The sequence below is a fragment of the Bidens hawaiensis genome, unplaced genomic scaffold, assembly GCF_021521415.1.
Source record: "Bidens hawaiensis isolate Kalapana, Puna unplaced genomic scaffold, B.hawaiensis_p1.1 tig00002631_1, whole genome shotgun sequence".
Classification (NCBI taxonomy): Eukaryota; Viridiplantae; Streptophyta; class Magnoliopsida; order Asterales; family Asteraceae; genus Bidens; species Bidens hawaiensis.
Window position 1 is genome coordinate 639,252 of NW_027491143.1, and position 16,502 is coordinate 655,753.

The 16,502-nt window shown below is 35.7% G+C and overlaps 1 protein-coding gene and 1 pseudogene across 2 annotated transcripts; one reads left to right on the forward strand and one right to left on the reverse strand.

The window, feature by feature from the left end:
• Positions 1 to 343: 343 nt before the first annotated feature.
• LOC143620643 (putative polygalacturonase At3g15720) lies at positions 344 to 6,446 on the forward strand. The gene is made up of 9 exons (XM_077092287.1): positions 344 to 442; positions 4,744 to 4,881; positions 4,987 to 5,109; positions 5,205 to 5,357; positions 5,550 to 5,751; positions 5,855 to 5,936; positions 6,014 to 6,122; positions 6,215 to 6,315; positions 6,425 to 6,446. Exons 1-9 carry the CDS (start codon positions 344 to 346, stop codon positions 6,444 to 6,446), a joined length of 1,029 nt encoding a protein of 342 aa, XP_076948402.1.
• A 2,239-nt stretch (positions 6,447 to 8,685) lies between these two features.
• LOC143620725 (valine--tRNA ligase, mitochondrial 1-like) lies at positions 8,686 to 16,129 on the reverse strand (annotated as a pseudogene). The gene is made up of 20 exons (XR_013151385.1): positions 15,958 to 16,129; positions 15,791 to 15,856; positions 15,225 to 15,394; positions 15,068 to 15,140; positions 14,908 to 14,973; positions 14,731 to 14,814; positions 14,585 to 14,662; positions 14,368 to 14,451; positions 14,182 to 14,261; positions 13,763 to 13,820; positions 13,389 to 13,691; positions 12,549 to 12,719; positions 12,272 to 12,471; positions 11,109 to 11,511; positions 10,762 to 11,011; positions 9,662 to 10,156; positions 9,483 to 9,574; positions 9,306 to 9,405; positions 9,059 to 9,204; positions 8,686 to 8,969 (listed from the first exon to the last, which is right to left on the reverse strand). The product of XR_013151385.1 is annotated as a valine--tRNA ligase, mitochondrial 1-like (transcript).
• Positions 16,130 to 16,502: the final 373 nt, after the last annotated feature.

Sequence of the window (16,502 nt, forward strand, 5' to 3'; positions counted from 1 at the left end):
GAAGCGAGTGATGAAGTCTGGCAGAGATTCATCTTTCTCTCGAATGCAATTGAGGATTGTCCATTGCTCTTCGGTATACTTTCTTTGTTGGCTGAAGTGTTGGCTAAACTTCTGTTGGAAGTCTGCCCAATCGTAGATGTGGTTGACCGGTAGACGATCGAACCACGCTCTAGCTGGCCCAACAAGCGTCATTTGGAACATGTAACACCACGTAGGTTCCGTCCAATTACTGACGGTTGCCCCCGCTATGAATCTGTTCAAATGATCGTCTGGATCAGATATACCATCGTAAGTGCCGATGTTGGACATCTGTTTGGTACTTTTCGGGGCGATTGCTTCCGCAATGTCCCTTGCAAATTTGGGCGTTCCCGAATTTGCCGCAGTTGGTCTAAATGCTTTTGAGAAGTCACGTTGGTTTCCACCGGCGTTTTTTGGTTTGAAGGTTTGTTCAAAATGCCTTCTCGGTTGGGAGTCCGTTTCCTTACGCTTCCCTTTCGTCCTATGACGAGGGTTTGCGTCACTATCGGATTCCTCCGAATCATCGTCCAAGTACTCTCCGAATTCCTCAGGCTGTTGGAGTGAACGTAAGCGTTCATCCAACTCAGCTTGGAATTCTTTTTGATGTGCTTCCGCCCACGCTTTAACTTCATCGAGTGTTTGGCGGGGAAGCCTCGTTCGTTGTCTCTCTAACTGGGTATCGGTGAATCCCAGTGAGCGATTATTTACTGCACTTACCCCAGCTCGGGTAACTGGGGTAGTGTTCGTAAAATTTACTGCACTTGCCCCGGCTTGGGTAACCGGGGTAGTGTTCGTAAAAACTGTGTAGTCGCCGGTATTCCCCTCAGTAGCTGGGGTTGTGGTTACCGGGGTTTCTTTAACCATCTTTCCAAAAGTTTTGAGAAAACTGAAAAAGAATTTAAGTTCTAGCTTTTATGCACGGATGGCGCCAATGAAGAAACACTAATCTACCCCGGGCAGATTAGGGATAATCTGGGGGTTAAATAGATGTTTCCCACGAGGGGTTAGATCCGGCAAAGATGGTTCTGATAACCTGCAAAACAGACACCGTGAGCTCGTCACTGAGAAGGGGGGGTACCTCCTTGTGACCACCCTCCGGCGTGAGAATCAGACTAGATTGCTCTTGAATATAAGTGTATATTAAGAGAATGACTAGAGCAGATATCAGGTATAAGATATGAGATATAAGATGAGATAAGATGATATACCATTCCAAGGTGTTGGAGTATTTATAGCCGAAGGTAGGTTTCCAAGAAGGTACAGCCGGCTGAATAGTGTTCCTGTTCTGCCAACTGTGGGCTACGCACATGCCATGCTGGTAGTTGGTGGGTAGGCAGCGGCTGATAGTGACCAGGCCGGCTGTGTACTATTCCTGTTCCACCAACTGCAGGCTATGCACGTCCTCCGACAGGTTGGTGAGTAGGCAGCGGCTAATTGTGACATACAGTACAAGAGCGTGCTGCTCGTCATACTGTTGTAGTGAGCTGTCGTATCTTTGGTCAGATCTTTTGTCCATACCTCGTCAGGTACAGTACAACAGATCCTCCCGTATCGTACGGACTGGCTAATTTGGGCGGGAGTATTCCCGGCTTTGCTCATTCCTTCTTCAGGTGACATTACTGAATTATTATGAGAGTTAAGTGCCTTGTGCGTGTAGCTTTGCTGCGCAGGTATCCTTCCCTGATGGCTTGTATCCGCAGCTGCGGGAACAGGCAGAGTACTTCATTGGGAGGCTTTTCCTGCGGGAACAGCTTGCGTACTGCGCGTAAGGACGTCACGTCTCTGAGCATGGTGGGTCCTGCGGATCCAGTTGGTCTCGGCGCCGACGTCCCTTTAAGTTAAGTCCTGCGGGTTCAACCGCGCAGACGTCCGTTAAGGAGTCGTGTGGGTTCAACTGCGCAGACGTCCCTTTTCAAGGTGAGTCTTGCGGGTCCAACTGGGCTCTGCTGGGACCTACCTCTTCATTGATCTATCTTGTCTCAAAAGATACTTGAACCACCTTGGCTTTGATACCACTTTGTTGGATATTAGACTAGACATTGTAGAATTTTGTGCATGAAACGAAAGAACTTGCAGTAGAATGATCACTTCATATATTATGGGTCATAGTATTAATGTAGAATAAACTTCATATATTATGCATACAACACCATACTACTACACACACTAAATGAACAAGTGTCATTAATCATTGCATCTCTTTAAAACCATGAATTATAAACATTAACCGACTAATTGACACCGATATCGATTAATCTATTTGGTTATGTGTAACACTTTGTTTTGAGAGGTGTTGAATTTTAGTGAATTGGGTTAACTAATTAGTTGAAGCTTAGTTTGACTAGTCAATGACCAATAGGGGTGTGTGTGGTGGTTCGGTGCGGTTTTAGGTTAAAACCAAGCCAAAACCCAAAACTTCGGTTTTTGGAATTTTGAAACCGTTCGGTTTTGGTTTTTTCGGTTTCGGTTTTCCGGTTTTGATTTTGGTTTCGGTTCGATTTCGGTTTTTTTTTTCATATGAGCTTGAAAAGTTTAGGCCAAAAGAAAAGTCGAGGAAAATAATAAATATAAGTATAAATAATTTTGCTAATTGTTAACTAGTTGATAATTATACATTTTGTCAAAAATATTCGAGTTACATACTTATTAAATTCTTATTAATTATTTAAAAAATAATAAATAAAAATATAAAAATTTAGAAATTCGGTTCGATTCGGTTTTTTCGGTTTTTGTTTCATGCAAAACCAAAACCGAACCGTAAGTTCAGCTTTTACAAAAACATAAAACCAAACCGTCAGTTTTGTTTCGGTTCGGTTTTTTCTGTTTGGATTTTTCGGTTTTTTCGGTTTAGGAACGGTTTTTGGGTTTCTTTCTCACCCCTAATGACCAATTGTATGAGTGTATAGTAGACTAGCTAGTGCACATGTAACGTGGTCTATCTAGTGTATGTAAGGGATTAGCTTAGGTTTCTATGTATTGATTTAAGTCTTTCACCCAAAGTGATTTAAGTAAAAGTCAATATAGTCACAAAATTTTAATAAAAAATAATGGTAAAATGACCCTTCTAAGTTCAATAAAGTTTAACCATCTGTTTTTCAATAAAACAATTAAATAAAAATAATATATTAATTATGTAAAAAGAGATATACTTGATGTTCAAGAGAAAAAAAAGAGAGATACTTAAAACATTTATTGGATGCATAGATATGGTGTAAAAACGATTTATTAGAATCTCTATTTAGATAAATTCGCTAATTTCCTAATAGAATTGGTTTATCTAGCTGTTAAACAATCATCAACACTCTAAAAAGTAAAAAGTTAATTTAGCTAATTATTATACATAATATCTGAAGAGGTAGGTCCCAGCAGAGCCCAGTTGGACCCGCAAGACTCACTTTGAAAAGACGTCTGCGTAGAAACCAACTGGATCCGCAGGACCCACCATGCTCAGAGACGTGACGTCCTTACGCGCAGTACGCAAGTTGTTCCTGCAGGAAATGCCTCCCAATGGTGAAGTACTCTGCCTATTCCCGCAGCTGCGAATACAAGCCATCAGGGAAGGCCACCCGCGCAGCAAGGCTACACGCACAAGGCACTTAGCTCTCAATAATTCAGTTGTCACCTGAAGGAATGAGCAAAGCCGGGAACAATCCCGCACAGAGGCGGGAGGGGGAATACTCCCGCCCAAATAAGCCAGTCCGTACGGTCGGGAAGATCTTCTGTACTGTACCTGACGAGGTATGGGCAAAAGATCTGACCAAAGATACGACAGCTCATTGACAACAGTATGGCGAGCAGCATGCTCTTGTACTGTATGTCACTATTAGCCGCTGCCTACTCACCAACTCCTGTCATACCACGTGCATAGCCGGCAGTTGGTGGAAAAGGAATAGTACACAGCAGGCCTGGTCACTGTCAGCCGCTGCCTACCCACCAACTACCAGCATGGCACGTGCGTAGGCCACAGTTGGTAGAACAGGAATGCTATTCAGCCGGCTACACCTTCTTGGAAACCTACCTTCGGCTATAAATACCCCAAATGGTATGATCTTATCATCTGATCATCATATACTATCTCGTATTACATATTATACCTGATATCTGCTCTAGCAATCTCTTAATATACATTTATATTCAAGAGCAATCTAGTCTGATTCTCACGCCGGAGTGTGGTCACAAGGAGGAACCCCCCCTTCTCAGTGACGAGCTCACGGTGTCTGTTTTGCAGGTTATCAGAAGAACCATCTTTGCCGGGTCTAACCCCTCGTGGGAAACATCTATCTAACCCCCAGGTTATCCGTAATCTGCCAGGGGTCCGATTAGTGTTTCTTCAATATCTTTTCTGAATTTAATAATAAACATCGGTTGTTATTGCATAAAATACATGCATGCATTAATATCTCTTAGTAACTTTTATACATGTTTTGGAAATTAATTACCTCTCTTAATTTACCTCTCCATGAATTACAATAAAAACGCAGTTTTTTAATAATAAAGTTTTTTATAGACATAAATAACTTTAATTACCATTTTCACATTTCTCTATAAATGTCATAATCTGTTTCTTATTATTTTCATCAACCTAAATCATTCTCTAGCTTTTGATCATGGTAATTAATTAGCTTTCTTGATCAACATTTTTTTTGATTAATTGTTTGTTAATTAATAAAACTGTTAGATTGATTCATTGATTAATTGATTACGTACGTGTTTAATATATTATAGGCTACTTACTCAGCAGTTGCGGTTACATTCGTTCTCACTCTCGTAATCACTGGATTCATGGTTTTGTCGCAACCTCAGAATTTGTTTGATGGAAAGGAACATGTTGGTGTTGTCGGAGTAACTGATGTTACTAAATTGGTAATCCATTAATTAATTGCTTCCATTTTCTTTAGTTTAAGTACGTATGTACATGCATTAGTTTCATGTTTTATTAATAATGTATATGTTGTATACATGCAACAGGAAAATCTTTGGGATCAAGCATGTAATAAAGGCATCGGTAAGTTTGAGTTATCCACAGGAAACTCTCAAATAGGACCGTTGCTTTTCAAAGGTCCATGCAAAGCTGACAGGATGGAAGTTACTGTAAGTAAATCTCAGGGACGGCCCTGGTCATATATACTTTATAATTCGTATATGAAAAACAATATTTATGTTTTCATGGTTATGTATGTTAACAGGTTATTGGGGACGTTATAGCGATACCCAAGAACATATGGCCGAGTAACACTGATACATGGATTAAGTTTCAAAATGTCCCAAATCTTCATGTAATCGGCCAAAACGGACGATTTATTGGGCAAGGGTTTGATTGGTGGAACGCATGCCAAAGGGTAATTCAGTAGTTAATTTACATAATTAATTAATTAGTTATTTAACCATGGGTGTTAATTTTTTCCAGACACGGCCTATCACATGTGAAAAAAATAATCCCACGGTAATTAGTGATTAAACATGTGTTTCTTTAGCATGCATGCCTTTGTAAATCTATAGTAAATCTTATTATTTCTTTTGGTTTTGTTTAGGCGTTGGCGTTTCATGGTTGTACCTGGCTGGTTCTCGACCGAGTGACTTCCATAGACAGTCCAAGAAATCATATATCTATAAATGCTTGTAACGGTGCTACCATCTCGGAAATTAACATACAGGCACCAGGTATTGGCGCTCCTAACACTGATGACATCGATATTTCAGACACTAATGTTAACGGTGGACACATTGGAACTGGTATGACAGTATTTACATATAATATTACATAAGCTTTTTACTTGAAAAGAAAAAAAATGTTTTTTTTTTTAATTATTTCAATATGCATTTTATGTTTAATTAGGCGATGATTGCATTGCAATCAATGCTGGTAGCTCCAACATCAACATTACAAATTTAAATTGTGGCCCTGGTCATGGCATAAGGTTCGTTTAATCACACTGGTCTTGTTAATTATTATTATTATTAATTAATTAATTAACATTGTTTTTTTTTCTTCAAGTGTTGGAAGCCTAGGAAGGAACTTTGCCCATGAACCCGTTAGCAATATCAATGTCATTGGTGCAACCTTCAACAATACTCAAAATGGAGTTAGGATAAAAACTGTGCCGGTATTAATAAAATAACAAATTATATTCTTTTTGTTTAAATAAACATTATGTACTTATTACATTCACATGTATTTAATTAACTGTTTTTCTAGGGAGGATCGGGTTCTGCAAACCAAATAACAATTAAAAGCAGTGAAATGATAAATGTACAACATCCGATCATAATCATAAAGTCTGTAATCAAACAGAAAAGGTATGTAGATACGTATCTTGTAACATTAATTTGAAATGATATATGTATTTCAATATTGTTTACTAATAAGATAATAATATTGTATTTTTTTTTTCACGTAATCAAACAGCCATCTTCAGTGGTTCAAATAAAGGATGTTTCCTTTATTGATATCCATGGGACTTGTACATCAGACGATGCGATCAACATTCAATGTGCTCAGAATGTAGGTGGTTGCGTAGGCATTACTATTGGTAATATATAATCAACATGTGCAATGAGTTAGTCGTGACACCAGCCATTAACCATATATAGCATTTAACATGAGTTTCCTTTAATTCTTTATTAATTTGACCACAAACGTCAAAAATGTATTTGTAGCACGTAACAAAATCCAACCACAATGACATCAACTAAATAATTGTTGATAGATAGTGTCACGATCGTTTTTACTATGGCAATTGCAATGTTTAGATCCCGTCCAAATCGGCGCATCTTTGTTTCAGTTTCTGATCTTTTTTTTCTACTCAACAAAGACTTCTTTAAAACCATCGTTTATGATCAATAATTGAAGGATCCCATGATGTAAAGGGGAAGCAAAGAGATGTTTATCTTTAGAGAGAGATATGAGTTTTACTTTTACAGTTAAGTAAAGTGAAAATAAAAATAAAGGGTAGAAGATAACTAAGTTTGTAACATACGTGTACATCCAACAAACATAAGTAGTGTACAAAAATTAACAATCACTAAAGCTTATTATACTGTGCGTAAAATACAATGAATAGAGAGTTGGTATTTAATATATATAATAAAAATCCATTGGGTGTAGGGTGACCAATAAATCGAATCGTTAACGAAATCGAACCGAGAAAACCGAACTCTTCATTTTTTCCATATTTTCAAGCCTTTTTTCCTCTATTTCATGTATTATATGTATTAATAGTTATTAATACTATCATTTTCATGTATTTATATCTTCATTTCATGTACTAATATCTCAATTTCATATATTTATACCTTCATTTCATTTCATGTAGTTATACATTCATTTCATGTATTTAAGCATTCATTTCATGTAATATTAATTAAGCAAACTTTTAGCCCATGTTTGATATTGGTTATTAACCGAACCGATCGGGTTGTCGGTTAATGGTAATAACCGAACCAAACCATGCACACCCCTAACATTAAGAGATGGAAAAAATTGTATCTTAGAGAACAAGAGTGGTGCCGGTGAAAGGCAACGGGAAAGGGTCGGGAACATTACCGGTTTATCCCGGACTGTTAAGCCAAAATGTGAAGAAAAATGAGGGAAGTCGAGAGTGGTCAATGGAGTTTTTGATTCAGGAAAACGTGGAACCCCCCCCCCCCCCCTTCCTCCCCAAAAATTTTGATGAAAATGGGAGAAAGTTGGAGTTTAGATGACTCTGTGTGCCCTTACCCTTATTTTGATCGGAATACTAGTCGATTGATGTAAAACTTACTTCCAAACGGCGGTGCAAACGACTAAAAGAAGCTTCAATTTCGGTGTTTAAACTTTTAATTAACAAAAATCAAGCTGTTTGATGCGTCGTTCGAGTTAAGTTTTACATCAATCGACTCGTATTCTCATTCCGATCAAAAGCCCTAAAATATCATTTTGAAATTTGGAAAAAAACATAACGTCGTTAAGTTTTTTTTAACGGATGTCCAATGAAAATAAATAGTGTGAAAGTTGGGACCAGTGACAGCTACTTTCAAAGTTGAGATTATTATCAGCCAACTGTATTAAGTTGGGATTATTAAAATCCAATTTCCAATTAATGACACAATTAACTTTTACTTTGATGGTCAATAGCAAATTTTCATTTCAAACAAGGAAATGTTTATTGATGATATTCGGAATATTATTAAACTTGTTGAAGAAAGATTTAATATTTCTGAAAATATAACTAATAAAACACATGAAGAAATAAGTAATATGTTTTGGCAATAAAAATAAAAGTTAATAGTGTTATTGAGCAAATTAAAAAACACACAAGAATCATACTTTCTATTATAACAACCCAATTATCCTAATTAATATTTGTAATTAGTTTGGGTGAACACCTCAATGGTGGAGTGGAGGCGACAATGGCGAGCGTGTTGGTGTTAGTGATACATAAACGGTGGAGATGGTAGCGGTGATGTCGTCAAGACAAACAATGGTCATTCTAATTGGTGGTGCTAACATATTTGAACTCTTTTAAAGTTAGCAAGCCTTAAAGAACACTCATACTAATATAACTATAATAATTAAAAAAAAAATCACGTTTGTAATATAAACAAATCTGTTATGGTAGTAAATCATCATATTTATTGAAACCATATAATATAATTTTGATGGAAAAAAAAGTCAGTAATGTGATTAACCTGTTATTTAAACACAGTAAAAACTATAATCAAACTAGCAGAATAATAATCAACCTATAAAATTAGCTATACAGATTGTTAAAGCTAAATTCACCTGGATGGTTTGGACTTAAATTTCTGCATTTGCAGCTATTTCGCGTTCAATATGTTGTGTAGCTTCATCAATAGACAGTAGTTGTTGCATCAACGAGGCGAGTTTTGCAACATTTTCTTCTTTTATATGAGCTGGCACCTTTTCCTCGTACCCCTTGGCACTCATCGCCTTGTTTAAACTATCCTTCTGCCTGCTCAAATATGGAGACGTTAATTAATGAGGTGGAATAATATTATTGCATAAACGAAGCTTGTAATCATTAAGTAATGGTTTGCTTACTTCTGTAACTCTGTAAACTTAGCATTGAGCTTTTTGCGTTCTTTTTTAATATCAATGGCTCCTTGATTCTTCAGATACACCGAACGCGCTTCGTTTACAACCACCACTGTACATCCCACTGGAGCCGGATCATTTTCAGAGAGTACCTGCCAGTTGTTAAATCCCAAAACATTTTAGTTAATATTATATAAAGTATAGTATATTTACTATTAAAGTCAACTAATATCTTTGTTCTAAATGTGCATACCATCATAGATGACAAGTTAGCTAGGGTTGAAACCTCCATTTCATGCCGTCTTATAACGTCTGCAATTTGATCCGTTCGAGACACAGCAAAACCAGCTTGCCTGAAAACGAGGAAACATTCTTTTATATTGTATGACATTAGAAGATAATTAATCAAGAACTATTAAACAGCACGTACTTTTCTTTCGTTTCTCCCCTAATCGATCTGAACGATTTCACTGCAGACTCGACAACTTCCATTTCATATTCTATCTGATCATTTGTCCATAACTGCAAAATTAAAAATAAATAAATAAATACATATAAATTTTAAAAAAAAATCTGAAAAGTGCTGGTAAAAATTAGTCAAAACTGAACCTCAACAATGGACGGATATTCACATATCATAATGGACTTCTTGCGTGCAATATTCTTTGGTGAAGGAAGTCGCTGCCATAGCTCTTCAGTAACAAACGGCATAAACGGATGGAGCAATCTCAACCCTGTATCCAAACACACCCACAGTGTATCTTGTGCATACGCCTTTGAAGATTCATTATTGTCACCATAGAAGTAAGGTTTAATGACTTCAATGAAGATATCACAAAGCTGAGACTGCCACCATGAATATACAGCACTTGATGCATCTGAAAACTCATAGGAATCCAAAGACGATATGGTTTTTGATATCGCTTTGTTTAGTACAGAAAGTATCCATTGGCAGCTAAATGGCATCTTCTGTGGTTCTATCTTTGTTGGAGGGGTATAATCCTCACCGAGTTTGCTCATGGCAAATCGCACAGCATTCCATAACTTGTTACACCATTGTCGGTATCCCACCACGCGTAATATGTCCAGGTTTATTTTATCCGACTAGAATCATGCAAATCCACAATGTTAGTATCAGAATGGAGGGATTACTCTATAAAATAGTAACCAAGTTTTGAAACTGTTCTAATATCATTTATAAAAAGTTTTGTTCTAATCAGGTCACTAAAGTTTCATTTTTGTTCTAATCCTAGATAAATTACCTGGATAAAAGGTTATGTAAGTTTTTTTTTATTTCTAAATAGTTTGACATTGCATAATATTTTTTTAAAAATTGAGAAAAATATTTTTTAAATTGCGAAAAACTGCACAATAAAAAAAATAAAAAAATTCTGAAAAAATAAAAAAAACTGAAAAAATTGCAAAAGTATATCTTATTATTTTTTTTTTTTGCAAATTTTCAATTTTATTTTTTACATTTTTCGCAAGTAATTTTTTTTTCTCAATTTTTACTAATTTTGTAAATTTTTAAATTCTTTTTTGCAATGTCAAACTAATTAGAAATTAAAAAAAAAACTACATAACCTTTTATCCAGGTAATATATCTAGGATTAGAACAAAAATGAAACTTTAGTGACCTGTTTGGAATAAAACTTTTTATGAGTGACCTGATTGGAACAATAAATAATTAATATAATTATAAATAGTACCTGAGCTGTGTAAGAAACGAGTGCAAAGCGAAGGGCGTCTGCACCACACTGGTCAATGACATTAGGAAAATCCTTTGTTTGAGCCTCTTTCGCGAACTTCAACTCGGTGGGTCCAGATTACCCTGCTCGAGTCGCTTGATAAGATCTTCCAACTTTATGCCACATATGACATCCATGGAATCCACCACATTGCCTAAAGATTTGGACATTTTGCGCCGTGTGCATCACGGATCATGGGATGTAAATAAACCTACACAATAATAACGATAATAATGACGAAGAGGAAGCGAAGCGAAGCTCATAGCGATAATAATTAATAAATACTTAAAAAAAAAAACTTAACGAACCTTTTTAAAAGGCACATCACCTCCCAGTTTCATGCCAAGCATGACCATACGTGCAACCCAAAAACACAAAATGTCGTGTCCGGTTTCAAGAACAGAAGTAGGGTAAAATGTCTTCAAATCTTGGGTGTTTTCGGGCCAGCCCAATACAGATAGAGGAAAAAGCCCGGAAGAAAACCAAGTGTCTAAAACATCAGGATCTTGAGTCAACTGAAACTGTTTTCCTGGGAAGAGTCTGTCAGCCTCCGCCTCAGCATCTTCCTCATTACGGGCCACCACCCAATGGTCGGTGTAGGACCCGAGTTCTTTAAGGTGATCATCTTCCAATGTAACGTACCATGCGGGAACACGATGACCCCACCAAAGCTGCCTTGATATACACCAATCACGAATGTTCTCAAGCCATCTGTCAAAATGAATATTCAATATTTAACGTGTAAAGGATAAAATGCAATATTAAGTATGATGTGCAAGCATAAAGGTCAATATATGATTGTTCAATGAACTGTTCGGCAGGAAGTTCGTTTATTTAATAAACGAACGAACATGAAAAAAACGTTTTGTTCATTTAGTTAAATTAGCGAACATGAACAAGTGTCTCGTTCGTTCACTTATGCTCGTGAACATTCGTATATGGTCGTTCTTTTACATTCATTTATGTTCGTTACTTGTGTTTAAGTTTGTTCCTTTATGTCCGTTTATATATTCAATTAATTTTTTAGACCTACTACAAGTCGGTCTAGTTTTATTAATTTTTTAGGCCCGATAGATTGATGTTCATGTTTTCACCCGGTTATTTTGTTCATCTATAATCAAATATGTTCCTGACCTGTTCATTTATGCTATTCATAAACAAGCATAAACGAACACAAACACACTCATTTTCTTAACGAACGAACACGAACAAGAAAACCCGTTCTTTAACTGTTTGTATTTGATAGTTTTTTTAATAAAATTAAACGAACACGAACACGTCCTGTTCGTTTACCAGCCTACCCAAAGTGTTAACTTTAACGTATAAAACCTACTAAATCATTTTATTCATAAAACTAGATTATTCTTAAAGTAATTTAAAATCTGTGATCATATTTAAAAGACTAACTATAAAATAAAATTTTGAAATAATCAGCACATATTTTGAAATAATCAGCCCGTTTTAATAGTACCTTTTCCATTCAGCAGCATATTGTTTTGGCATTATCTCAATTTTCTTATTTGTGTCATCCATAACAGCATCAGGAGCTTCCTTAGCTATATCATGACAGTTAACATACCATTGTGGTCTTAACATAGGTTCAATCACATCATTGCTTCTAGAACATAACCCTAGCCTCATTTCATTTTTATCTTCCCCTTTATACAGTCCCTGTATGCATAGACAAAATAATAAATGTTGCATAATTATACATTTACAAAGAATATTGATGGAAAATGTAAGAATACCATAGCCTTTAAATCTTCGATTACAGCCACACGAGCTTCAAAACGTGGCATCCCAACAAATTTTGAACCTCCATTATCGTTTATCTTCCCGTCATCAGTGAAAATGTTGATAAATTCCAGATTATGACGTTTTCCGACCTTAAAATCTTCTGGATCGTGAGCCGGCGTTATCTGCAATGACCGCCTTCAAATCATCAAAAAGAAACAAGACACTAACAAAACGAACCGAGCGTTTAGCGTGAAGTTCGTTTATGTTTGTTTGGTTAATATACAAACGAACATGAACATATTTTTTGTTCATTTAGTTAAAAGAACGAATATGAGCAAATGTCACGTTCGTCCATTTATGTTCGTTAATGTTCGTTAAAACACGTCCGTTTATGTTCGTTAGTTTACGTTTGTTTAAGTTCATTAATTTACATAGTTAACTAATTTTTTTATGCACATTATGACGTCATCTAATTTTAATAAAACTTTAGGCCCGACACATTTATGTTATTATTTATTAACGAAGAAACATAAACGAACATGAACACACTCATTTACTTAACGAATGAACACGAACAAGAAGACACCGTTCGTTTATAATGTGCATGTATGACCGCTTATTCAGTTAAAGTTATATGAACGAACACAAGCATTCTCTGTTCGTGTTTGTTCGGTTTGTTTACAGGCTTGGATGCCTAGTAATAGGGCAAAACATATTCAATCAAATGGGTAATTATTGGTATGGTTCAGGTTGGTTGACCAGTTTGATCAGTCTCTTTTTAAGCTATACTCCTGACCCATTAAAAAATACGGGTTGAAATTACCACTTCTCGTTTTTAAAAGCTACGTTACCTTCACTGCACCAGTTCCAAAATCTTGATCAACAAGTATAGCATCACAAACTATAGGAAGTCGTCTTCCAGTAAACGGGTGCCTAGCAAACTTTCCATGAAGATGTTTGTATCTCGGGTCATCAGGATGAACAGCAATAGCAGTATCTCCAAGCATTGTTTCAATTCTAGTAGTAGCAACAATAATTTCTCCAAGATCTTCCTCTAAAGGGTATGCAAACGATGTCAAAACACCAAAATCCACCATGTTTGCATGCCCAGGAACCTTTAGAGGTGTCTTTTCTTTAATATCAATATAATCAACCTACAAACACAGCAGTAAAATGTAAAGTTATATAACTTCTAAATTTGAAAAAAGAAAAGTTAATGGTGTACCTCAATATCAGATATTGTTGTTCGCAACACACAATCCCAGTTGACTAACCGTACATCTCTGAGGTCCAACAAAAGATAATCCATTTTTAGTCAAATTTGTGGAAACAAAATTTTTTTGAATAAACACTTAATTATGTTATGGGTCAAAAATGGTAACTTTGTGCAATTCGAAACGAGTTGAATCGGGTTGAGTTGACTGGAAACACTTTTTATAACAATATTAATCTAACTTTTTTTCATGAAGGACTTGGATGATTGAATGCGTTAAAAATACAAATTGGTTGACTTTTTGGCCCATTTGACCCGTTCCCTTTTAAACTAAATAATTTAGATTGGCCCATTTGACTCTTTAAAGATAAAACACTACCAAATCAGCCCATGCGCAGTTAAGTGGATCAAAAGAATGAGCCCGATCATACCTATATATAAGACCCTCCTTATAAAGCCTGACAAAAGCTTCTGTTACAGCGTTTGACCTTTTGTCATCCATTGTAAAACACTGCCATAAAACAAAACAGAAAGTTTGTACCTCATAATGAGCCCAGTTTCCAAACAAATAAAGAAAAAAAAACAAGACTTTACAGTAAAACCTTATCGCTTTTTACCTCACGTGACCAATCTAGAGATGCACCAAGTCGCCGAAGCTGTTTTAGTATCGTGCCCCCATACTCATTTTTCCACTTCCACACCTTTCATCAAAACCAAAATAATCAAAAAAATTTATAATCTATAAGTGAATCTCACCATTAAAATGACGCAGTTGATGCTAGAAAAGTATCACTTATTAAAGGAAAAATGTAATACAAAGAAAGTCAAACTCACTTCGGATACAAAATTTTCTCGGCCCAGATCATGACGAGTCAAGTTTCTTTCTCTCATAAGTTTCTTCTCGACCACAACCTATCAGTGAACCAGTGTCAGACAGATATATACTATTTTGCCACTTATAATATTATTTACATATTAACCTGAGTTGCTATCCCTGCATGGTCCATCCCAGGCACCCACAGTGTATTGTATCCCGACATCCTCTTCCAACGAATAATTGTATCCTAAAGAAATAAAATACAACATTAGCTTCAAAATAGCAAAATTTCATAACTTCATGTCACAACAAATATGAGTGTAACTTAAGTCGAATAAACCTGGATTGCAGCAGTTAAGGCGTGACCAATATGTAATGCTCCCGTCACATTTGGAGGTGGAAGAACCTACATTTACACGTATAACCAAATCAAAATAATCAACCATTTTCCACAAATTATTATGAATACTTAAAAAGTTGTTTTTTAAGATTATGCATACAATTGTGAATGGAGGTTTAGAGCTGTTGGAATTTGCCTCAAAGAAACCAGACCGTTCCCACCATGGATACCATCTACAGACAAATATCTTCAAAATAAGCATTAAACTTTTCAATAACAATAAAGATAAAATAGTACGAATTCATATCAAAACATACGATTTCTCCACTGTTTCAGGAGAGAATTGCTTTGCCATTTGTTTAGACAGATTTTTCTTATCACCCAAAGGTGTTTCCGGATCGATAAAATCTTCAGGATTCTCATCCCCTGCATCAGCCCGTCCCGGCTTCTTCTTACATGCTTTTGAAGAAATAGGCCCTTGTTGAGCCTTGAGTACAAATCAATTAACATCAAAATTATAGCAATTTAAACATCATAAGCATAAAAAATGAAATAAAACTCACTAAAGTATGATATTAGTAATAGAGAACTGCCGTTTTCGTCCTTGTAGTTTGGTCAAAATTGTCATTTCAATCCAATAGTTTAAAATTTGCTCTTTCAGTTCTAAAGTTTCATTTTTGTTGTAATCAGATTCAACTAACTATCACCATTTGGTGTTCACGGTCTTTTTACATAATATACATATTAATATTATGAAGATATCTAATATTAAAATATTTTTACTCAAATATATATAGATATAGCATTAACCATACCACAGGGACAGCATATTTTAAACTTTTGAACTGAAATAGCAAGATTTGAACAGAAGTGTTATCAATACCTTAAGTTTAGCTGCATCAGCAGCCTTTAATGCAGCCTTCTGTTTCTTCAATTCTTTCTCTTTAGCCTGTGCACATTATACCCAACAAATCAAACGCTAACCAAACAACAACACGTAAAATGATAAAATGCTTATAAACTCAATATCAATTAACTAAAACAATTAACCTTCTCTTCCTTCTTCTTCTTCCTCTCCAGTTCCTCCTCTGAAAGCAGAGCATCCTGATTTGCATTAACTCCTATTTGTGTCATCTTCGCCCTAACATTCGAATCGTATTAGCGAAAAATCTAACAGAGATCAGGAGTGCAATGAGCCAAGCTGCTCATGCGCTACTCGAGGCGACTCGCTAAAAGATAGAATCAAGCCAAGCTTAAACGAGACCAAACTTGAAAATAAGCTTTAATAACGAGCTCAAGCTGGCTTGCGAGCCTAAACGAATCTATTATTTATATAATTTTTATTTAATATGTTAAATATATTTTTATAATATTATTAAAATATTATGTAAAAAATAAGTAAATAATTTATATAATGTTATAACTAAATTACAGACAAAATAAGTATAAATACAAGTAAAATAATTAATAAATAACAAATGAGCCGAGCTCGAGCCTTAGAAATAGAGCTCGAAACTAGTCTAGCTCGGCTCGGATCGTTTACACTTATTTGCAAAACAACATCAGAATTGATTCGAATTGTATACTAAAATATA

Coding starts and splice junctions, on each gene's coding strand:
- LOC143620643 (XM_077092287.1), top strand. CDS start 344: ATGTCCCTTGCAAATTTGGGCGTTCCCGAATTTGCCGCAGTTGGTCTA. Junction 5,110..5,204: donor CTGACAGGATGGAAGTTACT/GTAAGTAAATCT, acceptor GTATGTTAACAG/GTTATTGGGGACGTTATAGC. Junction 5,358..5,549: donor GGTGGAACGCATGCCAAAGG/GTAATTCAGTAG, acceptor GGTTTTGTTTAG/GCGTTGGCGTTTCATGGTTG.